This window comes from Lithobates pipiens, unplaced genomic scaffold (genome assembly GCF_037356315.1).
Source record: "Lithobates pipiens isolate NorthernLeopardFrog02 unplaced genomic scaffold, aLitPip1_a1.2 Scaffold_16, whole genome shotgun sequence".
Taxonomy (NCBI): Eukaryota; Metazoa; Chordata; class Amphibia; order Anura; family Ranidae; genus Lithobates; species Lithobates pipiens.
Window position 1 is genome coordinate 79,235,157 of NW_027507748.1, and position 26,807 is coordinate 79,261,963.

Here is a 26,807-nt window from a genome sequence, read left to right on the forward strand (position 1 = left end):
TTGTGGACCTATAGCGGTCCTTACAGAACAGCAGACTGTACCGCACTCAAGCCTATGTACCGTAGCACCCTATACCAAGTTACCAGTCCTTATAAGAACTTTTGTGGACCAAGCAGGTTGTGTATTAGTGTTTAGCAGACTGTACGTCAGTCCCTATACCGCTGAAGGACTGCTGCAGTATAGGGCAGCGGTCAGCAGTGGTGCACGTCAACCCTATCTATTGTGGACCGATAGCGGTCCTTACAGAACAGCAGACTGTACCGCACTCAAGCCTATGTACCGTAGCACCCTATACCAAGTTACCAGTCCTTATAAGAACTTTTGTGGACCAAGCAGGTTGTGTATTAGTGTTTAGCAGACTGTACGTCAGTCCCTATACCGCTGAAGGACTGCTGCAGTATAGGGCAGCGGTCAGCAGTGGTGCACGTCAACCCTATCTATTGTGGACCGATAGCGGTCCTTACAGAACAGCAGACTGTACCGCACTCAAGCCTATGTACCGTAGCACCCTATACCAAGTTACCAGTCCTTATAAGAACTTTTGTGGACCAAGCAGGTTGTGTATTAGTGTTTAGCAGACTGTACGTCAGTCCCTATACCGCTGAAGGACTGCTGCAGTATAGGGCAGCGGTCAGCAGTGGTGCACGTCAACCCTATCTATTGTGGACCGATAGCGGTCCTTACAGAACAGCAGACTGTACCGCACTCAAGCCTATGTACCGTAGCACCCTATACCAAGTTACCAGTCCTTATAAGAACTTTTGTGGAACAAGCAGGTTGTGTGTTAGTGATTAGCAGACTGTACGTCAGTCCCTATACCGCTGAAGGACTGCTGCAGTATAGGTGAGCGGTCAGCAGTGGTGCACGTCAACCCTATCTATTGTGGACCGATAGCGGTCCTTACAGAACAGCAGACTGTACCGCACTCAAGCCTATGTACCGTAGCACCCTATACCAAGTTACCAGTCCTTATAAGAACTTTTGTGGACCAAGCAGGTTGTGTATTAGTGTTTAGCAGACTGTACGTCAGTCCCTATACCGCTGAAGGACTGCTGCAGTATAGGGCAGCGGTCAGCAGTGGTGCACGTCAACCCTATCTATTGTGGACCGATAGCGGTCCTTACAGAACAGCAGACTGTACCGCACTCAAGCCTATGTACCGTAGCACCCTATACCAAGTTACCAGTCCTTATAAGAACTTTTGTGGAACAAGCAGGTTGTGTATTAGTGTTTAGCAGACTGTACGTCAGTCCCTATACCGCTGAAGGACTGCTGCAGTATAGGTGAGCGGTCAGCAGTGGTGCACGTCAACCCTATCTATTGTGGACCGATAGCGGTCCTTACAGAACAGCAGACTGTACCGCACTCAAGCCTATGTACCGTAGCACCCTATACCAAGTTACCAGTCCTTATAAGAACTTTTGTGGAACAAGCAGGTTGTGTGTTAGTGATTAGCAGACTGTACGTCAGTCCCTATACCGCTGAAGGACTGCTGCAGTATAGGTGAGCGGTCAGCAGTGGTGCACGTCAACCCTATCTATTGTGGACCGATAGCGGTCCTTACAGAACAGCAGACTGTACCGCACTCAAGCCTATGTACCGTAGCACCCTATACCAAGTTACCAGTCCTTATAAGAACTTTTGTGGAACAAGCAGGTTGTGTATTAGTGTTTAGCAGACTGTACGTCAGTCCCTATACCGCTGAAGGACTGCTGCAGTATAGGTGAGCGGTCAGCAGTGGTGCACGTCAACCCTATCTATTGTGGACCGATAGCGGTCCTTACAGAACAGCAGACTGTACCGCACTCAAGCCTATGTACCGTAGCACCCTATACCAAGTTACCAGTCCTTATAAGAACTTTTGTGGAACAAGCAGGTTGTGTGTTAGTGATTAGCAGACTGTACGTCAGTCCCTATACCGCTGAAGGACTGCTGCAGTATAGGTGAGCGGTCAGCAGTGGTGCACGTCAACCCTATCTATTGTGGACCGATAGCGGTCCTTACAGAACAGCAGACTGTACCGCACTCAAGCCTATGTACCGTAGCACCCTATACCAAGTTACCAGTCCTTATAAGAACTTTTGTGGAACAAGCAGGTTGTGTATTAGTGTTTAGCAGACTGTACGTCAGTCCCTATACCGCTGAAGGACTGCTGCAGTATAGGTGAGCGGTCAGCAGTGGTGCACGTCAACCCTATCTATTGTGGACCGATAGCGGTCCTTACAGAACAGCAGACTGTACCGCACTCAAGCCTATGTACCGTAGCACCCTATACCAAGTTACCAGTCCTTATAAGAACTTTTGTGGACCAAGCAGGTTGTGTATTAGTTTTTAGCAGACTGTACGTCAGTCCCTATACCGCTGAAGGACTGCTGCAGTATAGGTGAGCGGTCAGCAGTGGTGCACGTCAACCCTATCTATTGTGGACCGATAGCGGTCCTTACAGAACAGCAGACTGTACCGCACTCAAGCCTATGTACCGTAGCACCCTATACCAAGTTACCAGTCCTTATAAGAACTTTTGTGGAACAAGCAGGTTGTGTATTAGTGTTTAGCAGACTGTACGTCAGTCCCTATACCGCTGAAGGACTGCTGCAGTATAGGTGAGCGGTCAGCAGTGGTGCACGTCAACCCTATCTATTGTGGACCGATAGCGGTCCTTACAGAACAGCAGACTGTACCGCACTCAAGCCTATGTACCGTAGCACCCTATACCAAGTTACCAGTCCTTATAAGAACTTTTGTGGAACAAGCAGGTTGTGTGTTAGTGATTAGCAGACTGTACGTCAGTCCCTATACCGCTGAAGGACTGCTGCAGTATAGGTGAGCGGTCAGCAGTGGTGCACGTCAACCCTATCTATTGTGGACCGATAGCGGTCCTTACAGAACAGCAGACTGTACCGCACTCAAGCCTATGTACCGTAGCACCCTATACCAAGTTACCAGTCCTTATAAGAACTTTTGTGGAACAAGCAGGTTGTGTATTAGTGTTTAGCAGACTGTACGTCAGTCCCTATACCGCTGAAGGACTGCTGCAGTATAGGTGAGCGGTCAGCAGTGGTGCACGTCAACCCTATCTATTGTGGACCGATAGCGGTCCTTACAGAACAGCAGACTGTACCGCACTCAAGCCTATGTACCGTAGCACCCTATACCAAGTTACCAGTCCTTATAAGAACTTTTGTGGACCAAGCAGGTTGTGTATTAGTTTTTAGCAGACTGTACGTCAGTCCCTATACCGCTGAAGGACTGCTGCAGTATAGGGCAGCGGTCAGCAGTGGTGCACGTCAACCCTATCTATTGTGGACCGATAGCGGTCCTTACAGAACAGCAGACTGTACCGCACTCAAGCCTATGTACCGTAGCACCCTATACCAAGTTACCAGTCCTTATAAGAACTTTTGTGGAACAAGCAGGTTGTGTGTTAGTGATTAGCAGACTGTACGTCAGTCCCTATACCGCTGAAGGACTGCTGCAGTATAGGGCAGCGGTCAGCAGTGGTGCACGTCAACCCTATCTATTGTGGACCGATAGCGGTCCTTACAGAACAGCAGACTGTACCGCACTCAAGCCTATGTACCGTAGCACCCTATACCAAGTTACCAGTCCTTATAAGAACTTTTGTGGAACAAGTGAGTTGTGAATGTTTAGCAGACTGCAGCAGAAGGGCAGCAGTCAAGTATAATATCCTTTCTATATTTGGAAGAAAGAATATTATACATGTACAAGCCTATTACTGTACCACTGATACCAGTCCTGAAAAGAACCTTTGTGGAACTAATAATAACAGCAAGTCTTTAAAATTACCCTCACTGCCTGACAACACTGCTTCCTTCCTGTCCCTATACAAATTGGCAAAAAAAGAGAACGATTAGTGGTTACTGGAACAGCTCTTTTGTGGACCTTGATAGTAACAGCTAATGATGATGATGATGATGATGATGATGAAAGACTAATCTGGCTGTCCCTGTAGCATACACCGTCCTTTCCCTTTCTCTAAACTAACAAAAGACACTCAGGCTGCTGCAAGAATCAGCAGCACAGCAAACCTATCAACACCTAACACCTATACCAGTCCTGAAAAGAACTTTTGTGTACCAAATAGCTAGTGGTTTATCTCTCCCTACTCCACACAGGAACCTGTCCCTATCTTAACAGAAGAAAGAATGTAAAATGGCCACCGGATCGGGTGTATTTATAGGTTAGGGGGAATGTACAAGTGTCCATGTGCTGTCATGTCTCAATTGGCTGTCCTGTATCACATGATAAACGTGTCACCAAAGGTTAAAGTTCTTGTATACATTAAACACGTAAGTCCGCCGCGGCGAACGACGGAAAAAGGCGTTCGAACGTGCGGACCGCGAATGTCGGAAATTCGCCGCGAAACGACCGCCGGGCGAACCGTTCGGCCATCACTAATGGACACCATGCACACTCTATTCACACCGATAACATAGGCTCTATACAAACATACCATGCCACATTCATTTGTGTTGCTCCTCTCAGGAGTTTATTTTCTTTCATGCAGTTTCTGTTAATTGTGGATCTGTAGTTTTAGATGTCATGGGTGTTCATCTAATCGTATTTAACAAATGTACTTCTTTCTCTTGATTAAATCTATACTGAGAACCTGACAAGAAGGACAGACATCCAGCTCCCTTCCCTGAGGAGTGTATTTTCCTGATTCCCAGGACAGATAGGAAGTTAATGGCTTGTACGTGATCCTGATAAAACCTTGAAAAAAGGATGATTTAATGTACTGTACAGGCTGAGATGACAAAATAAAATAGGACAGTGGATATAAATATGTATTGGCAAGCTTATATTTAAGTATTTTTTACAATGTGAATATTTACCACACTTACTAAGGTAAGTGAATTAATTTTTTTCAAAATCAACATGTTCCAATCCTTCAGTAAATCAACAGCATTGACCTTGATTTACCAAAGGAGAAATGCATATTCTCCTTCAAAGTGAATTTTTACTTTGCAAAGTGAATTTTCACTTATCTTAGTAATGAGATTCACTTTGAAAAGAATAACCAATTATGAGCAAAGGAAAAAGTCACCTCATTCACTGAACTAAAGTAAAGATTCCCATTGAAAGGAGAAAATTCACTATGAAAATGAATGTGCTTCACACTTTTACATACCTCCCGACATTTTGAGATGGGAATGAGGGACACCTACCTACAGGGACACCTGTTTTTTTATCATTGCATGTGTAGAATTTTTTTGGGAATTGGTTACATATTGGTTGCTGTGTTTTTGTGTTTTCATGTATTGTATTATTGTGATCTTTGCCAATTTTCATTAACCAGTTCCCGACTGGCGCACGCCGATGTACATCGGCAGAATGGCACAGGCAGGCATATTGGAGTATAGGTACGTCCATTTTTATATGCCGCCCTTCCATCGCGTGCGCCAGTCGCAGGTCCCGTGGACTCCATCGCCGCGGGGATACCCGTGATCGTTTCACGGGGCGACTGAATGGGGAGATTCTGTTGTAAACAGCATCTCCCCGTTCTGCCTAGCAACAAGTGATGCTGATCTCTGGTCCATGTGATTGGAGCAGAGATCAGTGTTCACTAAAACAAAGCCCAGCCCCCCACAGTTAGTAACACGCCCCTAGGAACACTTAACCCCTACACTGCCACCCCCTGGTTAACCCCTTCACTGCCAGTGTCATTTACACAGGAATCACTGCATTTGTATAGCACTGATTTCTGTGTAAATGACAATGGTCCCAAAAATGTGTCAAAAATGTCCGATGTGTCACAATAAAAATCACTGATCGCCACAATTACTAGTAGAAAAAATTATTAATAAAAATGCCTTAAAACTATCCCCTATTTTGTAAATACTATAACTTTTGCGCAAACCAATCAATCGCTTATTGCGATTTTTTTTTTTTACCAAAAATATGTAGAAGAATACGTATCGGCCTAAACTGAGGGAAAAAAATGTTTTTTTTATATATTTTAGGGGGTTATTTATTATAACAAAAAGTAAAACATATATTCTCATATAATTTAATCCTAAGTGATCAGAACAAGTGCACATTCCTGAGGTAATTTTTAGGTTACTTGCCGATTGTTCGGGAAAAAGGCAGAATGGAAGTCTGACTCATAAATATAGAAGATCACCATTCTGTGACAGGGGAATGTACTTTCCCTGTGTTCCCAGGAATGCAGATCTTTACATTCCCCCAGTCAAAGTACCCCCCCCCCCCCCCCACAATTCGTAATCACTCCCAGAGAACTCATTTCAAATGTAATTGCCCCTGATGTTATCCCTTTCCCTGCCAGTGTCATTAGTACAGTGATGGTGGATATTTTTAGAACTGATCACTGCGTTAGTGTCACTGGTCCCCAAAAAGTGTTAAAAGTGTCATTTAGTGTCCGATTTGTCCGCCACTATATTGCAGTCCTGTTATAAGTCGCTGATCGCTGCCATTACTAGTAAAGAATGAAAATAAAAATTAAATAAATAAAAATATACCATAGTTTGTATACGCTGTAATTTTTTGTGCAAACCAATCAATGTAAACATATTGTGATTTTTTTTTATTTTTATTTTTTTACCAAAAACACGTAGCAGAATACATATTGGCCAAGATTAAAAAATAAATTTTTGGGACTTGTGGGAAAAAATTACATACATTTTATTTGGGTACAGTGCTACGAAGTAACGCAGTGCCATATTACAAAAAAATGGCCTGGTCATGAAGGGAGGTAAACTTTCCAGAGCTAAAGTGGTTAATGTGATTCCAGCAAATTAGAAAACTGTGAGTGGGTATACCTAACTTAAAATAAAGATAGGATATGTGGCGCTAAATAATATAAAAACGATAACATAAAAAAATTTATTATTATTAACATAAAATTCCTATAACCTCCTCAATAATAAATACACCACACGTAATCAGTGAATGCAACACCAGACATAAATCACTGTGTCATAGTGTGAATGCACACAAAGAAAAAAATATGTAGTGCAGAAATATAATACTGTGTAACATATGTATCAGATACTATTTTCAAAACAATTGAAACAAAGTATCACTAAAAAAGTCACCCAGTGTGCACCAAGTGTCAATATTACAATTGTGCATGTGTATGTGTGTGTATATATATATATATAATTTGTTTTCATCGCTGGATTTTATGGACACTTATGTTTATATATAAACAATTGGAATAGTGACACTTGGTTCACACTGGGTGAATTTTTTAGTAATACTTTGTTGTAAATTGTTTTGTCAATAGTATCTGATACATATGTTACACAGTATTATATTTTTCCACTACATATTTTTTTGACAATAATAATATCTTTTTTTTATGTTATCATTTTTATATTATTTAGCGCCACATATCCTATCTTTATTTTAAGTTAGGTATACCCACTCACAATTTTTGATTTATTAAGTGGCGGCTGTAGATAGAGTTTTTTACACGTGTTCATAAAGCACAGTGGGGTACACAAGGAGGGGCGATTTATTTATGCACCATCAGTTTGGTTTAAATTAGAAAACTATCATTTAATTTCCAAAGAGATACACAAACAAAATTGTTGTCCTTTTTTTCCAACAGATAGAGCTTTCTTTTGGTGGTATTTGATCACCTCTGTGTGTTTTTTTTTTTTTTTTTTTTTGTGCTATAAACAAAAAAAGACCAAACAATTTTGAAAAAAACTAACAATATTTTAAACTTTTTGCCATAATAAATATACCCCAAAAATGTAAAAAAAAAAGATTTTCTTCATCAGTTTAAGCCAATATTTTTTTTTTATATTTTTGGTAAAAAAAGTGTATATTGATTGGTTTGCACAAAAATTATAGTGTATGCAAAATAGGGGATATATTTATTGCAATTTTAATTATATATATATATATATATATATATATATATATATATATATATATATATATATATATATATATATATATATATATTTACTAGTAATGCCAATGGTCAGTGATTTTTAGTGGGACTGCGACATTGCACTGGACAGGTTGGACACTTTTGACATTTTTTTGGGTCCATTGACATTTATACAGTGATCAGTGCTATAAAAATGCACTGATTACTGTATAAATGTCACTGGCAGGAATAGGATTAGCATTAGAGGACCACCATGGGTTAAACGTGTTCCCTGGGAGGTGTTTCTTTTTTTTTTAATTCTTTTTTTTCATAATATAGTGATACAGTCTTTCATATCTAAACACATATACACCTACATCTTATGTTTGACACCGTGCCATTCATCATTTAATCGTGCTTAATTTCTTCTATTACATTACCATATTTCCTTATATTCACTATTATTTTTTCCCTTAACCTGGGATAACCCTGGTTATTTGTCTTTGAAGAAAGAAAAACAAATAAAAAAAAAAAAAAAAAAAAAAAAAAGAACAGAGACAAAGATAATAAATAGATAAATAAAAAACAAAAAAAAAACAAAACAAAAAAAATTAATTTCTTCCTTTTCCTCTTCCATCCCCCCCCTCCCTTGCCCCTCCCAAAAATAACCAGGATCAAAATGGTAAAACATGAGTATTACAGAGACACGATGACCCCGGACCAGAATGTGGACATAACCGACAAGAGAGGGGGAAAAAAAACACCCTGGGAGGTGTTTCTAACTGTGGGGGGATGGGACTGACTGGAGGAGGAGAGAGATCATTGTTCCTGATCACTAGGAAAAGCAGATTTCTTCTTCCTCCCATGTCAGAAAGAGGATCTGTCTGTTTACATTGACAGATCCCCATTCTGGCTCTCTATGGAGCGATTGCGGGTGGCCAGTGGGCAACGCGACCCCCAGCCACGCACATCGGCTCTGGCGTCGCTCCATGCGTGTCAGTGCACCTTCCACAGCTCTTAAAACGGCCGAAGTACACCTATGTTGTTATAACGGGGACGGCTGGTTGGCAACATTTGAATCTTGTGTAAAAAAATATAAATAGACCCCTTAAAGGGGTTGTAAAGGTAAATGTTTTTTCACCTTAATGCATTCTATGCATTAAGGTGAAAAAACATCTCACACTGCCCGCGCCCCCAGTCCCCCCGTTTTACTTACCTGACCCCTCGAAAATCCCGCGCTCGCCCCCGCCGTCCTCTTCGCCGCTCAGCCTGGCCGCTGATTGGCTGGAGTGGATGGATTGAAAGCAGCGCAGCCATTGGCTCGCGCTGCTGTCAATCACATCCAATGACACAGCGCGCCGGGGGGCGGGGCCTTGTGATATAGCGAGCGGCTATAGCCGCCGGCTGTATCACGGGAGCGCGCCCGCAGTGCTTCTCACCAATGCGAGGGAGCTCGCATTAACGTGAGAAGCACCTGCGGGAGGAAGCAGAGACAGCTGCCGAGGGACCCCAGAAGAGCAGGCAGGTTCGGGGCCACTCTGTGCAAAACGAGCTGCACAGTGGAGGTAAGTATGACATGTTTGTTATTTTTAAAAAATAAAAATTTTTACTTTACAACCCCTTTAAGCTCTACATTTATATTTTATTCTGATTAGAACTTCAATTGTTGTGTCTGAAGTTGCAATTCCAAAAATCACAAATAGATCAGGTATAGAGAGATTGGGTTGGATATAGTGTTTTAGCCTCCCTGTTCCTCATCAGTTAGCTTTTTTCTAAATTAATATTCTAACAAATTTTTCATTATTCAGAGATTCACATATATCCAAATTACATTATAAACAAATTTTACTGAATGCTCAGAATAATGAATCAAAATTTGTCTAAATTTCCAAAATTCAAATTGAAATTGAAATCACATTTTACATTGAATCCCAGTCAAATTCTAACTGTACACATATTGCTGAAATCAAAGACTGTGTGTGTTATTAAGTACCATTTCGAAATAATGCTGTTTTTGTTAAGCCAAAGGTGATTTATAGAGTCATTGTAATCGTTTGATGAAGATTCTTCTTTTGTTTGTTCACTTTGCCACATTTAAACCGAAAAACAAAATCAAAAGTTTTCAATTTGATCGAGTCAAATGTTTTGAATAAAAAAAAACGGTAAATTCAAAGAAAATGCGAAAAGGACATAAGGGCCGGTTCACACAGCGAGGCGCGGCGAGGCGTCTCCGACTTGCCTCGCCGCGACCTGCGGGGACCTCAGCGGCGACTTGCAGAGGACTTCTGTATAGAAGTCAATGCAAGTCGCCCCCGAAGTCGCCCAGAAGTAGTACAGGAACCTTTTTTCTGAGTCGGAGCGACTCGAGTCGCTCCTCTCAGAACGGTTCCATTGTACAGAACGGGGGCGACTTGCGGGAGCGAGGCGAGGCGAGCCGTGTCGCCTCGCATCGCCTCGCTGTGTGAACCAGCCCTAAAACTAATTCAGAATATGAATTCCAAATACAAATCCCGAATACGAATTGAATGAATCAACCAAATTTACCAAACAAAATAACTAGATTAATGAATTGAAATGAAACAAAACTAATTTTTTCATCATGCACATGTCTAATTTTTGTTTCTAAAGTAGTATGTTATGAAAACTGTTAAAACCCCAAAACAGCTTTCCAATCCTTAAAGTGATTGTAAACAACCTATTCAGTTTAAAATAGAAATGAAAGACATAATATTTCTGGCATAAAAGGGTATAAAACATTTGTGTATAGATTAAAAAAAAGATAAAAAAATACCTTTTTTTATAAGTGATCCCATTCCCTCTGCTTTCAGTTGCATAAGAGCTGGAAGGAGGAGAAGCAGCAGCACACTGAGCTACCCAGTGAAAGTCTGTGCAGCAGGGGTGTGTCAGGACAAGTCTGATCATTGGAGGACAATGAGTACACAAAGTTCCCAGCATAGCTAGAGAACTTACCATGGTGTGTTCTCCTGTTTAGTGTGATCAGTTTTTAAAAGGAAAGCAGAGGGACTGGCAGGAACACCAGGGATTTCATACAAAGGTTAGTAACAACAAATTAAAACACTTTTTTAAGCAGTTACAGCAACAGTTGTTTTTCCTTTTGGGATAAAAGTTTTACATAAATAAAAGTTGATCATTGCAAGCACCACTGTCATTGTTAAATGGTTTGTTTTAACCCTCTAACTGTCACTTTTTCTGGACAGCTTGGTCTGTTAAAGGAAATGACAAAAAAAATTGTTAAAAACAAAACAAAAGCATTAAAACAAACTGCTATGGTAAAGCAGTAGTAGATTTTGCTGTTAAAAAAGGTCCTCCTGCAGGTTACAGTGGATGTAAACCCCCTCCTATACCCAGTTAAATGAATTGCCTTAGGCCGCGTACACACGGGCGGACTGTTCGACCAACTTTGTCCGCTGAACAGTGTTTCAGCGGACAGTCCGCTCGTGTGTGGGCTTTCAGCGGACAGTTTCAGCGGACAGTTTGACGGACAAAGTCTTTCGGAAATTCCGAAAAACTGTCCGCTGAAACTTGGTTTGAGCGAACAGTCTGCCCGTGTGTAGGCTACTTTCGAAATGAGCAAACTGTTCCCGCTCGGAGGAAAGTCTGCTCATTTCGAGCGTGTGTGAAGGTAGGCGGGGCCCGCGACGGAGACGTCGCGGGCTCCGCCGCCTGGAATGGACTTAAAGGGGAACCCCAACGCCGAAAAAAATCGGCGTGGGGGTCCCCCCAAAGTCCACAACAGACCCTTGTCCGTGCACGCTACCTGGCCGGCCAGGAAAGGGGGGCGAGCGAGAGCGCCCCCCCTCCTGAGCCGTACCAGGCCGCGTGCCCTCAACATGGGGGGTGCCTTGGGGAAGGGGGGGCCGCGCGGCCCCCCCACCCCAAAGCACCTTGTCCCCATGTTGATGAGGACAAGGGCCTCTTCCCAACAACCCTGGCCGTTGGTTGTCGGGGTCTGCGGGCGGGGGGCTTATCGGAATCCGGGAGCCCCCTTTAAGAAGGGGGCCCCCGGATACCGGCCCCCCACCCTATGTGAATGAGTATGGGGTACAATGTACCCCTACCCATTCACCTGTAAAATAAAAGTACCCAAAAAAAAAAACAACACACGAGAAAAAATGTTTTATTGCACAGCTCCGGGGGTCTTCCGTCTTCGGGGGTCTTCTCGCCGGACTCCTCCGCTATCTTCTTGTAGCTCTTTTACTAGCGGAGGAGTCCGGCTTTCTTCCTCCCCGCCGCCGGCCTCTTCTCCCGACTTCGGGGGTCTTGTCCCCCTCTTCGGTTCTTCTGCCGGGCCACCGCGCCTTCTTGTAGCTCTTTTGCAGGCGGTGGCCCGGTCTTCTGTCGCCGCCTTCCGTTCTTCTGCCGGGCCACCACGCCTTCTTATAGCTCTTTTGCAGGCGGTGGCCCGGTCTTCTGTCGCCGTCGCCGCCTTCCGTTCTTCTTCTTCTTCTTCTTGTTCTTCTTCTTCTTCTCCAGGAGATGTTGACACGACGCTCTCTCCGGCCGGAATGCCAGAGCCGCCCTGCGCTGCCACTTATATAGTGCCAATGGGGCGGTGTCACATGGTATATGTCACATGGGTTGGTCACATGGGTTGATGTCACATGGGGACTATGGCATCGTCGTGCGTCGTGTCAACATCTCCTGGAGAAGAAGAAGAAGAAGAAGAAGAAGAACGGAAGGCGGCGACGGCGACAGCGGCGACAGAAGACCGGGCCACCGCCTGCAAAAGAGCTATAAGAAGGCGCGGTGGCCCGGCAGAAGAACGGAAGGCGGCGGCGACAGAAGACCGGGCCACCGCCTGCAAAAGAGCTACAAGAAGGCGCGGTGGCCCGGCAGAAGAACCGAAGAAGGGGACAAGACCCCCGAAGTCGGGAGAAGAGGCCGGCGGCGGGGAGGAAGAAAGCCGGACTCCTCCGCTAGTAAAAGAGCTACAAGAAGATAGCGGAGGAGTCCGGCGAGAAGACCCCCGAAGACGGAAGACCCCCGGAGCTGTGCAATAAAACATTTTTTCTCGGGTGTTGTGTTTTTTTTTTGGGTACTTTTATTTTACAGGTGAATGGGTAGGGGTACATTGTACCCCATACTCATTCACATAGGGTGGGGGGCCGGTATCCGGGGACCCCCTTATTAAAGGGGGCTCCCGGAATCCAGATAAGCCCCCCGCCCGCATACCCCGTCAACCAACGGCCAGGGTTGTCGGGAAGAGCCCTTGTCCTCATCAACATGGGGACAAGGTGCTTTGGGGTGGGGGGGCCGCGCGGCCCCCCCTTCCCCAAGGCACCCCCCATGTTGAGGGCACGCGGCCTGGTACGGCTCAGGAGGGGGGGGCGCGCTCGCTCGCCCCCCCTTTCCTGGCCGGCCGGGTAGCGTGCTCGGACAAGGGTCTGTTGTGGACTTTGGGGGAACCCCCACGCCGATTTTTTTCGGCGTTGGGTGTCCCTTTAAGTCCATTCCAGGCGGCGGTGCCCGCGACGTCTCCTTCGCGGGCCCCGCCTACCTGTACACGCGCTCGAAATGGGCGGACTTGCCTCCGCCTTACGTGGGCGAGTCCGTTCATTTCAAAAGTTGAGCGAACTGTTTGGCAAACAGTTCGCTGAAACAGTCCGCTCGTGTGTGGGCAAGTCCGCTCATGCAAATTTTGAGCGGACTGTTGCGGCAACTGTTTGACGAACAAAGTTTCAGCGAACAGTCCCCGCGTGTGTACGCGGCCTTAGATGATACACAGAAATGAAACAAATCTCCCTACACAAGTTTTACTTGTTTATCTGCTGTCTTTCCCTTTCTATATTCTTTAGAAAGTGCACAAATTACAAATCTTTCTTCCTGTTTCAGCAATGGGAGAGGAGTCTGGGAATAAACTGTGTGAGAGCTGATTGGAGGAAAGGCACAGTCCCCTCCCCCTCCACATTGATTGGCAGAGGGACAAAGAAACGTGCAGAGCTGCAGTCTGAATTGGCAAGCGCTCTACTTATCTATCTCTAAGTTCCCTCACCGACACAAATTTCCTGCTGCTTTTATCTCCTGTGTCGGAGAGGTTGTCAGAAATTTTTATGCTGATAAGAGGAACAGAGCAGCAGAAAGACACGGCAATTAGAGCTTTGGAGAGAGATAAGTAAACACTGGAGATATATGTGCATAGGTCAGATTTCATGAATGGGCTTTACAACCACTTTAATGTCATAATGTGTTAGTATGCACCACATACTATGCGCCTTCTTTCCAGGGTTGCGTACTTCAGCCATTTGAATGGCCGGGCCGCAATGATATCACTCCTATGCATATGCACGGGGGTCACGATTGTGGCACAGCACTTTAAATTGACAGCACATTCAGTGTCCATTCAAAGTGCAGTGTGCATGCGCCAGCGGCATCACTGGCTGCTACAAATGTGAATTTTGGTAGATATTCACTGTACCTACACATAAGCCTTTTTATTGGATTACCTGTAGGCACAAATTAAAAAGTGGACTTTACCATGACTTTAATGTCAGTGAAAGATTGGGTACATTTTGCCTTTAGTACCACTTTAACCACCTCCGGACCAGCCACCGCACTTTTACTGCAGCAGGTTGGCTCGGCTGGGTAAATCGACGTTACCTTACCTTTTGGCCACTAGGGGCATGCGCGCCGCCGGAGAAGCACGTGTGCCTGCAGCGTGTGCCTGGAGCTGATGCAAGTGTCTGGCGGGCACGATGACCACCAGACACTCGCGATCGCTAGTGCCAGAGCAAAAACTAGGATCTGTGTGTGTAAATACACAGATCCCAGTTCTCTCAGGGGAGAGGAGAGAGATTGGTGTTCATACTATGTATGAACACCAATCTCTCTCCTCCCTTAGTCAGTCCCATCCCCCTACAATTAGAACACACCTAGGGAACACAGTAAACCCCTTGATTGCCCCCTACTGTTAACCCCTTCCCTGCCAGTGACATTTATATTATACAGTAATTAGTGCATTTTCATAACACTGATCGCTGTATAGATGCCAATGGTCCCAAAAATGTGTCAAAAGGGTCCAATTTGCAATATCGCAGTCCCAATAAAAATCACAGATCACTGCCATTACTAGTAAAAACATATAATAATAATAAAAATGCCATAACTCTATTCCCTATTTTGTAGACGCTATAACTTTTGTGCAAACCAATCAATATATGCTTATTGTGATATTTTTTTTTTACCAAAAATATGTAGAAGAATACATATTGGCCTAAACTGAGGAAAAAAATTGTTTTTTTGAAAAAAAATGTGGGATATTTATTATAGCAAAAATTAAAAGATATTGGGAGTTATTTACGAGAGGCATATCCCCTTTGCACCACAAGTGCAAACTACAAGTGCAAAGTGCACTTGAAATTGCACTGAAAGTGCACTTGGAAGTGCATTCACTGTAGATTTGAGGGGGACATGCAAGAAAAATAAACAGCATTTTAACTTGCACATGATTGGATGATAAAATCAGCAGAGCTTCCCCTCATTTCAGATCTACTCCTCAGATTTACAATGACTGCACTTCCAAGTGCACTTTCAGTACAATTTCAGGTGCACTTGTAGTGCAAAGTGGATTTGCCTTTCGCTCTTCTTTTGTTTATAGCGCAAAAAATAAAAACCGCAGAAGTGATCAAATACCACCAAAATAAAGTTCTATTTGTGAGAAAACAAGGACATCAATTGTGTTTGGGTACAGCATCACATGGCTGCGCAATTATCAGTTAAAGCGACGCAGTGCCATATTGCAAAAAATGGCCTGGTCATTGAGCAACCAAATCTTCTGGGGGGAAGTGGTTAACTTCAGACACTTTGTTGCTGTTAGGACATGGAAGAGTTATATAAAGCTATTTATAAATTTATCATTCAACAAGCAATTTTCCCAGCATTCACTAAAAATTCTTTAGTCAACAATTACTTTATATAGCAAGCCAAATCAGTGAACATTCATCTGACCTTCACCGAACCGAAAACACCGAAGACATTCAGCAACATCTGTTGTTTAATAGAAAATGGTCTTTAGTGTAACATTCACATGTAAAAGAAAAATACCTTTTCTGTTCACTAACCTGACATTGCTTCAAGCTGTTTTAAACTAGAATTCACCCTTTTGAAAATTTGATTTTCTACTAAAATTGCAGTGATCGTCTATGGAAAGCGATAAACCAGATTTCAATATGGGTTCAGCACTTTTATGGTTACATTCTTTTTTTTTTTTTTTTTTAGTATACATAAAACAAACAAACCTGGCACCTTTTTCCCCCTTCCCTGAGCAAATTAGCCAGACACATCATGCTTCTATGGTTGACTGGTATTCCCGTAGTAAGGAAGTGGTGAGCTTGCGTGCCCTTCAGCGATGTGTGGGAAGCTTTGAGCGGGGTTCCCAAAAAACAGTAAAGACGACAACCACCTACCTGCTTTCCATATGAGGGTCCAGTAGGTGTTGTCCTCCCCCTGGTGAAGTGGTTTTAGGGATTTCATATTTTTACCAGTTAATGTAAGCAAAAATGGAACATGTAAATACAATAGGATAAATGGTAGAAAATGTGTTAATACTTAGAATTTTCCTGATATTTGCCTTCCAAATTCCAGTAGTATCCAATGTAGTAGGTCTAGCCCAGAGGTCTCAATCTGGTGGCTCTCCCGCTGTTGCAAAACTACAATCATACCTCTGCCTGTGGGAGTCATGCTTGTATTTGTCAGCCTTGCAATGCCTCATGGGGCTTGTAGTTTTGCAACAGCTGGAGGGCTGCCAGTTTGAGACCCCTGGTCTAACCTTAGGCCAGGATTGTGGAGAAGGAAGAATTGGTTTCCTATTCTCACTGCTTAAATTCCACTTGGAGTAGTGACTGGGTTCCCAACACTGGCACATATTTTTTTTTAAATACGTTTATTCGGTTTTAAGAGGTTAATGTACATAAGGTCCATAAAGGCGTCTAGAGAAAACAATAGCATCTTCACTAGTTAACACAGTGGAACACAGCACATGCTAAAAGGTGTAGGAGCATTACACAATGTTAGGATACAGACGGTAAACGTAGTCAGTGGTGTCACTAGGGTTGGTGTCACCTGGTGCAGAAAACATTGGTGTCACCCCCCTCCACCAACTATACCCCCCCACTAAGTACAGACCCCCCCACTAAGTACAGACCCCCCCACTAAGTACAGACCCCCTCCCTCAGTATAGATCCCCCTCCCACAGTATAGATCCCCCTCCCACAGTATAGATCCCCCTCACTAAGAACAGACCCCCCTCCCTCAGTACAGACCCCCTCCCACAGTATAGCTCTCCCTCCCACAGTATAGATCCCCCTCCCACAGTATAGATCCCCCTCACTAAGAACAGACCCCCCTTCCTCAGTACAGACCACCCTCTGTAAGTATAGACCCCCACTTAGTACAGACCCCCCTCCCTCAGTACAGACCACCCTCCGTCAGTATAGACCCCCCCACTAAGTACAGACCACCCTCCATTAGTATAGACCCCCTCAGTACAGACCCCCCTCACTAAGTACTGACCCCCTCCCCCCATCAGTGTAGAATCCCCTTAGTGCAGACCCCCACAGTATAGACATCTCCCTTAGTGCAGACCCCCATCAGTATAGATACCCCCCATCAGTATAGACACTCCCTTAGTGCAAACCCCCGCAGTATAGACACCCCCCATTTAGTGCAGACCCCCGCAGTATAGACACCCCCCATTTAGTGCAGACTCCCGCAGTATAGACACCCCCCTTAGTGCAGACCTCCCCATCAGCATAGGCACCCTTCCCATAGCCCCCCCCCCCGCACATGTCCATCTACTTATAATAAAGTGCACAGTACAGACCTCAGAACAGTGTGGCTGCAGATGTATACACACAGCGTTGTGTGTCACTCTGGCTCCTCCTCCTCATTGGATGTAAACAGAGAGGAGGAGGCACTGCAGACTTTAGTCTGCTCCACTGACACAAAGTGAGGAGCAGATCATCAGGGCAGCGTGTGGTGTTAGCGGTGCCACAATCCACGGGGGTGTCACCCCTCTGGTGGGTGTCACCCGGGCGCGGCCTGGACCCCCCCGTCCCCGCCTAGCAATGCTACTGAACGTAGTTAGCCTTGGATAAATACAAAGGAACAAACTCTACCAATGGAACCTGAGGATTGGAAGCAGTGACATTTGGTAACCGGATTTATAGAACAGGCTGCTAAAACACAGACAGATAACATAAATAGGTTGTAGGCTGAGTACAACCGCATACACTGCAGGGAATGTCTAAAAAGACAAAGGGGAAAATGAAAAGGGGCTATGACCCGGGAGTATCGCAAAGTATCCTCCATTTTAAGCTTGCCCAGTGAGTTGGTTAGGTCAGCAAGTAGGTACCAGTCAGTGTAGCAGAAGAGCTTTATATGTGAGGAGATCTCCTTGAGAAAGAACATTCCCTGAAACGACGAAACCTGGCAATGAAACGCCGCATGGAAGTGTTGTGTAATAGTGTCCAGTTTCTCCAAGAGGAACAAGAATCTGAGCGCCTGATTTACCGCGGATATTTGTGGCAGAGTTGGATAAATCCAGGCTTGTATAAGAGTCCTGTGCGCCACTAGGATATAGACATGAACCCATTGGGGAAGGTTCTTATAATGTGATTTTGGCAAAAGGTTTGGCGTATTTTCATAACCGAAGACACAGAGCATGGGATCTTTGGGCACAGAGAGTTGGTAGATTAGAATATTGTAGTTGAGGACCTGGTCCCAAAAGGAGGAAGTTGTTTGACAGTCCCACAGGCTGTAGAAAAGGTTTTATTGGGAGGTAGTACACCAGGGACAGGTGTCTGCAGAACTGTCACAGAAAGGGTTGTAAGCACGATGTGTGATCTTAAATTGCATTTCACCCCAAGTTTCACGGGGCACCAGTGAGCGGACCTTCTGCTATCCTGCCAGAATTATTTTGGGTGCATTCTCCTTGCCGAGAACAGATATCCAGGGTGAAAGGAGTATCCTATGCACATAAAACGGTACCAACTTTATTTTCCGTGCCTATCCCAATTTTTTTTTTTGATTTTCTCACTTCCTGCACATGTGACACCTGTACAAAAATTTTTCTTTTGTGTCTTCTTTATACCTATTTTCCATCATTTCCAGTCTCGTGTCACTAGAGGCATACATGGCAAATCAATGTGCCAGATAGATGGTAGCATAGAAAACACTAAATCTTTATTTTTTATTAATTTTTTTTTTTTTTTGATGTACTGATTTAAAATGTGAATTAGCATTTTGTCAAGCAACTTGATTTTGATTAGCTGTTATATATGTTAAATCCTCTTCTTTATTTAATTGGTTTAAATATGCATACCTTGTTTATAAACGGATATTTACAAAAGGTACAAAGTTAGAATGTGATACTATATATTTTGTATAAGTGTCATTTTATCAGATCATCTAATTAAAAGTTAATGTTTTTATAGAGCACTGCAATTACTGAATGTTGCCCAGGACAGTTATCACTGCATTCAACACTTCATAAACACATTCTTCTCAGGCTGATGCTTCAAACACCTGATTTTTATAATATACAATATAAATAATATATAAATTAATATAAAATTTATATTAAAAGACAGCATGCACTATGCAAATCACTTGCTCAGTATAATAGGTCATTTTATTCCTTAACCATATACATTACATTGTCAAAAGTTGTGGGACACCTGCCTTTACAATATTGTATTAAATTTTGAGTTGATCCACCCTTTGCAGCTATAACAGCTTCAACACTTCTAGGAAAGCTGGCCACAAGGTTTAGGAGTGTTTCTATGGGAATGTTTGACCATTCTTCCAGAAGTGCATTTGTTGAGGTCAGGACTCTGTGCAGGCCAATCAAGTTCCTCCACCCCAAACTCGGTCATCTATGCCTTTATGAACCTTGCTTTGTGCATGAAATGGACCAACATGTCTTGGTATCCTTCACTGGAACTAAGGGACCAACCCCAAGCCCTGAAAAACAACCCCACACCATAATGGGGGGCTCCTCCAAATTATTTTGACCAGTGCACAACTCAAGGTCCATAAAAGCATAGATGAGCATGTTTGGGGCGTAGGAACTTGACTGGCCTGCACAGTGTCCTGACCTCAACCCAATAGAACACCTTTGGGATGAATTAGAGTGAAGTCTGCGAGCCAGGCCGTCTCGTCCAACATCTGTGCCTGACCTCACAAATGTGCTTCTGGAAGAATGGTTAAACATTCCCATAGACGCACTCCTAGATCTTGTGGACCGCAGAAGAGTTGAAGCTCTTATAGCTGCAAAGGGTGGGCCAACTCAATATTTAACCCTACAGACTAAGACTGGGATGCCATTAAAGTTCATGTGCATGAAAAGTCAGGCATCCCAATACATTTGACAATATAGTGTATTTTCTATGTGCAGGAAAGAGCTGTTTGACAGAAAGCAGTTTGTGCAGGACATGAGAGTTGAAGGGTATGACAGTGGGCAGTATATGCCATAGAGGAGGGTAGAGGGTATGACAGCAGGCAATATGTACAGGAGAAAATGGTAGACAGTGTATATGGGAGAGGATTGTGGATGAGTATGACAGTGGGCAGTATGTGTAGGAGAGGAAAATAGAGGGAGGGGTACAGAGGGTAAGATAGCAGGCAATATGTATAGGAGAAAATGGTAGAAGGTATTTTAGCAGGTGGTATGCGCAGCAGAGCTATGTAGAGAATATGACATGAGGCAGTATGTGCTGGAAAGGAATGTGGAGGGTATGATGGTGGAGTATGTTGAAGAGAAGAGTTCCCGCTTTCAAACCCTCCGCATTCTCCATAGATAGCTACCATAGCCCGGTATCCTCTTCTTCAGAGGGCAGTCCGCTTTCAGATAAAAGTGGTCTCTGAGGCGTATTCACTGCAATATCCCTTTTATCGGTGGTGGGAGAGGGCCCCCCTCCCGCTGCTCTCCAGTGCCCCCGCCGCTTACCAGAGCGGTCAGGAGGAGCGATGGAGGAAATCGGGTCTGCTCTACTTCTTGGTATGGAGATGAGTGAAGGGAAAATGGCCCCCACCCGTCTCCATACACTTCCGCCCATAGCTCTTAAAGCAACTTTTTTTTAAAATAGCATTTAATGTATTTATGTTTTTTATTGCATTTTAGTGTAAATATGAGATCTGAGGTCTTTTTGACCCCAGAGCTCATATTTAAGAGGTCCTGTCATGCTTTTTTTCTATTACAAGGGATGTTTTTTTTTTTAAAGAACAGTGTAAAAATAAAAAATAAAAGGTAAAATAAAAATGAAATAAATATGTAAACGCGCCCGTCCCGCCGAGCTTGCATGCAGAAGTTAATGCATACATGAGTAGTGCCCGCATATGAAAACTGTTTTCAAACCACACATGTAAGGTATCGCCACAATTATTAGAGCAAGAGCAATAATTATAGCCGTAGACCTCCTCTGTAACTCAAAACATGCAACCTGTAGAATTTTTTAAACGTTGCATATGGATATTTTTAAGGGTAAAAGTTCCATGAGCGGGCGCAACTTTGAAACATGACATGTCGGGTATTTACTCGGTGTAACATCATCTTTCACAATATAAAAAAAAATTGGGGTAACTTTACTGTTGTCTTATTTTTTTATTCAAAAAAGTGATTTTTTTCCCCCAAAAAATCGCTGTGCAAATAAGGTGTGACAAAAAGTGTTGCAACAACCGGCATTTTATGCTCTAGGGTGTTAGAAAATATATATATATTGTTTAGGGGGTTCTAAGTAATTTTCTAGCAAAAAAAATGATTTAACTTGTAAACAACAAGTTTGAAAAATAGGCCCGATCCTTAAGTGGATATAGTATGATATTGGGCAGTAGCTACAGAAGAGGATAATGCAGTGTGTGGCGTATGGGATGAGCACTGACAGGCTGACCCCCCACCCCTTCAACCGCTGGCAGCAATCATATGTCTATTTCCCAAAGACAACCTCTGGATATGATGCTGTGCATGTGCACTCAACTTCTTTGGTCGACCATGGTGAGGACTGTTCTGAGTGGAACCTGTCCTGTTAAACTGCTGTATGGTCTTGGCCACCATCCTGCAGCTCAGTTTCAGGGTCTTGGCAATCTTCTTATAGCCAAGGTCAGTGATGGCGAACCTTGGCACCCCAGATGTTTTGGAACTACATTTTCCATGATGCTCATGCACTCTCCAGTGTAGTTGAGCATCATGGGAAATGTAGTTCCAAAACATCTGGGGTGCCAAGGTTTGCCATCACTGGCCTAGGCCATCTTTTTGTAGAGCAAAAAATATTTTATTTCAGATCCTGAGAGCTCTTTGCCATGAGATGCCATGTTGAACTTCCAGTGACCAGTATGAGAGAGTGAAAGTGATAGCACCAAATGTAACACACCTGCTCCCCATTCACACCTGAGACCTTGTAACACTAAAAAGTCACATGACACCGGGGAGGGAAAATGGCTAATTGGGCCCAATTTGGACATTTTCACTTGTTGCCAGCGGTTTAGACGCTAATGGCTGTGTGTTGAGTTATTTTGAGGAAACATCACATTTACACTGTTATACAAGCTGTACACTTACTACCTTACATCTCTTCAGTGTTGTCACATGAAAAGATATAATAAAACATTTACAAAAAATGTGAGGGGTATACTCAGGTTTAATCTGAAGGTATGCACATCCAAATCGGAGGAAATGTATAGGAATTACAGCTCTTGAGAATAGCCACCCCCCCTTTTTCAAGGGACCAAAAGTAATTGAATCAAAAGCGGTTTCATGGTCAGATGTGGGCTACTCCATTTGTATTTCTTCATCAATTAAACAGGTAAATGATCTGGAGTTGATTCTAAGTGTGGTATTCGCATTTGGAATCTATTGCTGTGAACCTACTTCATACGTTCAAAGGATCTGTCCATGCAAGTGAAACAGGCCACTGTAAGGCTTCAAAAACTAAACAAATCCATCAGAAAAATAGCAGCAACATTAGGAGTGGCCAAACCAATAGTTTGGTACATTCTGAGGAAAGAAGAATGCACTGGTGAGCTCAGCAACATAGAAAAAAAAGGATCGCAAGATCCTCTCTATGGTAAAGAAAAACCCATTTACAACATCCAGATAAATGAAGGACACTGTCCAGGAGGTGGGCGTATCATTGTCAAAGTCTACAATCAATAGAAGACTTCACAAGAGCAAATACAGAGGGTTCACCACAAGGTGCAAACCATTCATAAGCCTCAAGAATAGAAAAGCCAGATTAGACTTTACCAAAAAAAAAATCTAAAAAAGCCAGATCAGTTCTGGAAAAGCATTCTTTGGATGGATGAAACAAAGATTAATCTGTACCAGAATGACGGGATTTTCCAATTACTTTTTTGCTCCTGAAAATGGGAGGAGGGGGGGTGCTGTGTTTAAAAATGATTGCAATTCCTAAAGTTTGTACTTGATATTTATGTTCAACCCCTTGAATTAAAGATAAAACTCTGCACTTCAAATTAATTTGGATTGTTTCATTTTAATTTTATCCTGGTGGCATACAGAGCCAAAAGTATGAAAATGTCCAAATACACACACACACACACACACACACACACACACACACACACACACACACACACACACACACACACACACACACATTAGCTATGAACCTAAAAGTCTGCTTATATAAAAATAACAATTCTTTATTAAAAATGAAAATGTGTAAGTACATGGTTAAAACATTACAAGCTGATTTTAGTGCAATGGAGTGTCTGATGTGCCTTCGGTTGTCATACATTTCTAAAAGATAGACATGGGTATTAAAGCATGTACAGTCAAGAAGAAAAATTGATAGAAAGCAGGTAAGAAAAACCTTCAGTAAATTGAAAGTCTGAATTACACTATTCTTCTTTCACAGACACAACCATATGGGTTACGCAAAAAAAAAACAACAACAACAAAACAAATATATATCCCCAGTGAGATCAGTATGCTAACAAACAAACCGTGCAGATGCTAAAGGATCATTATTCTGCTATACAATTTCCATTATAAATAAACTGTAGTGAATAATGTAATTAATATAAAGCAAACAGAAAAAGTTGTGGTTTCAGAAATGAACATAAAAACCTAACTTCTAAAGTCTTTCTTTTAAAAAAAAAGAAATAACAAACATGTCGTAGTCACCTGCTCTGTACAGTGGTTTTTGCACAGAGCAACCATGATCATCCTCTTCTCAGGTCCCTTGCCAGCGCTCTTGGCCCCTCCCTCTTGCCGTGTGCACCCAGAGCAAGCAGCTCGCAATGGGGGGAGGGCAAGCAAGCTTGCTCCCGAGCCCCGCTCTGCGTGTCCATTCACACACAGAGATGCGGCTCAGCCTGCACTCTCTCTCCTCTCTCCTCATTGGCTCACTGACTTTGACAGCAGTAGAAGCCAATGGTGCCCATTGTGTCTCAGCCAATGAGGAGGGAGATACCCCGGAGAGACGAGGCTCTCGTGCACATTGCTGGATCGAGATGGGGCTCAGGTGAGTACTAGGCGGGCTGGGGGGGGGCTGCTTCACTGAGGAGAACCTTGAGCCTTTAGAACCATGTTATGTAGGTGACACAATGTTTTTATTCATTTAACTTCTGGCCAGCTGTGGATATTTTTTTTTCATTTTGTGGAAATTGTCTACCATATTTGGACTTATTCAATTTGAATCCATTCTTAACCTAACCTCCTCCACAGTCACAGATCATTGTACACTTAATTTTTCCCTGCTCCAGAATTACCAACAGATGTCTTTGCCTTGCCTGTTTCTGCTGCACCAAATCACAGAACTGATAATGCAATGGTGCGTTTTTGGCTGCCAAAAGTCACATACATCAAGGCTCCAGTAATGGAAGTCTAATCCTTATCTCATGTACTGGCTTACAAACCTATAAATTAAACTATTCCACTTCACTTCAAACATCTATGCATATGAAGCAAAAGCACAGTTTTTAAAATGTGTTTTGAAGTAAACATAGGTACAATATGGGAGCTATTTATATATATAAAAAAATATATCATAGCCATTCATCCAGTATGTATTTGCTATTTCCCTCTAGTGTTCTCTCAAATTGATACAGTACTGCATCTCTTATTACAAAGACCTATGTATTTACTATGCTCCGCAGTGCCATCTAGTGCCCATCATGTGGTACATTACTACTGCCCATAATAAAAAGACCTTCATTCAGAAGGCAAATTAGCCTAATGAGCCCTAGTTTTAGCCCTATTTGCACATGCAGATAAATTGCCTTCAAATCTACTTACCTACATACCTACAATTTACATATCTTCAATCTATTATAAATAGACATTATGAACTTACCTTTCTTCACATTTTTATACATCACCCCTCTTTTTTGTAGCTATTGGTTTAGGTTTTTTTCAGCTAAGGTATAAAATCCTATAAATAGAGACAAATAGAGACAACAGAGAAAATTGAAATTCTAGATAAATTCCAGTATTGATAGGGCTTTTTCTCTCCTAGGATTACAAAATACCCGTTTATTCACCCAATCATCACACTGAGATCTCAGATATAACTTATTATAGCTAGCCTATGTTTAAATACATACTCCCCAACCAGCAACAAAATGTCTGGCATATCCTATCTTTATGGCCTACAAACAAAACCAAATATGGAGGAACACACTCCAACTATAACCAACTGGGAATCCAAGTTACAAATCCTGATTCCTCCCCCATCTGGTATTGAGCCCTTCGTTCATCGACCATGTACTCTAAAAACATTTCTCACTGGGAAACCTCAATGAAAATTACTGTATAGGTGGTACGACACCCCTGTGAGATTAGTTTGAATATTCCTGACTCATTCCAGCAAATGTTGGAGAAATTGTGACATGGATGGGCATATTTACCATATTTGGTGGACATGTCCGTCTATTGTTGCTTTCTGGATGGGCATCTCCACACTTATTCAAGATGTTGCTTACTTACCTATTTAGTTAACCCCACAATTGGCTCTCTTCGGACTAGGCCTTTTCGAATTGGCCCTCAAAATTTCACCCCATCATTAAACACATACTCATTGCTACTCGGTTATTTATTGCCAGCTTTGGAAACAGGCCTGTGCACCTACTCTTCATAACACCATTGATATCCTTAACGACCATCTAACAATGGAGTTTCTGTTTGCAAAGGCACAGCTGACACTTGATAAATTCTTTCACCACTGGCAATTCTGGCTATCAGATCATAGAGCTCTGCCTAGTCCTTGACTAAACTACCAGGTACCAACTATGGTGGCTCATCCCCGGAAGAAACTGAGCCTCATGGATTTGACTACCGTTAGGCTTACCATACTACTGGGCACTAGCCTGCTCTTCATCTATCTTTTTCCTTTTTCCCCTCTTACCCCCCCCCCCGCCTACTCCTTCCTCTTTTTTTATGTTCTCTTCATTGGGGGCATACAAGGGGTCAGTACTACACATGTTGGTATACGCCCATGTCTGTAATCCCTTCCTTGAATGTTGATGTCAATTGCCAATTATATATTTTTTTTGAGTTACTGTACATCACCTTATTGCTTTTCTCAATAAAGAAATGTAAACGAAAAAAAAGTCTCCTGCTTCATAAAACACCTGAGACATACAAAACCATATACAGAATATATGCATCCTCTCTGTACAACTAAAATATTACACTGTAGACTTTTTGTATGACTGAGTTAAAAAAAATTCCAGGAAAATTTGATAAATAGTATGTTTTTATGTTGAAGATAAGTAAGAAATTTTTCTATTTTATTCCCAGCCTCACGCTGTGATGGTCAGTTTCTGCTAACTCAAGATGAAGGGGCATTTCATTCTCAAAATTATCCAGACAATTACAAACCAAATCTATTTTGTCGCTGGATAATAAGGTACGTGCAATTTGATTTTTAAACTGATTGCTACTTATTTGATCATTTTTGTATTTGTGTTA

General features: G+C 42.9%; 1 protein-coding gene across 1 annotated transcript in view; it reads left to right on the forward strand.

Annotated features, from left to right (window-relative positions):
• TMPRSS15 (transmembrane serine protease 15) overlaps positions 1–26,807 on the forward strand; it is a 619,275-nt gene that overhangs the window by 187,756 nt on the left and 404,712 nt on the right. The window contains exon 7 of the mRNA XM_077480049.1: positions 26,637–26,745. Within this exon, the coding sequence (XP_077336175.1) occupies positions 26,637–26,745 (109 nt within the window). The remainder of the gene's footprint in view (positions 1–26,636; positions 26,746–26,807) is intronic.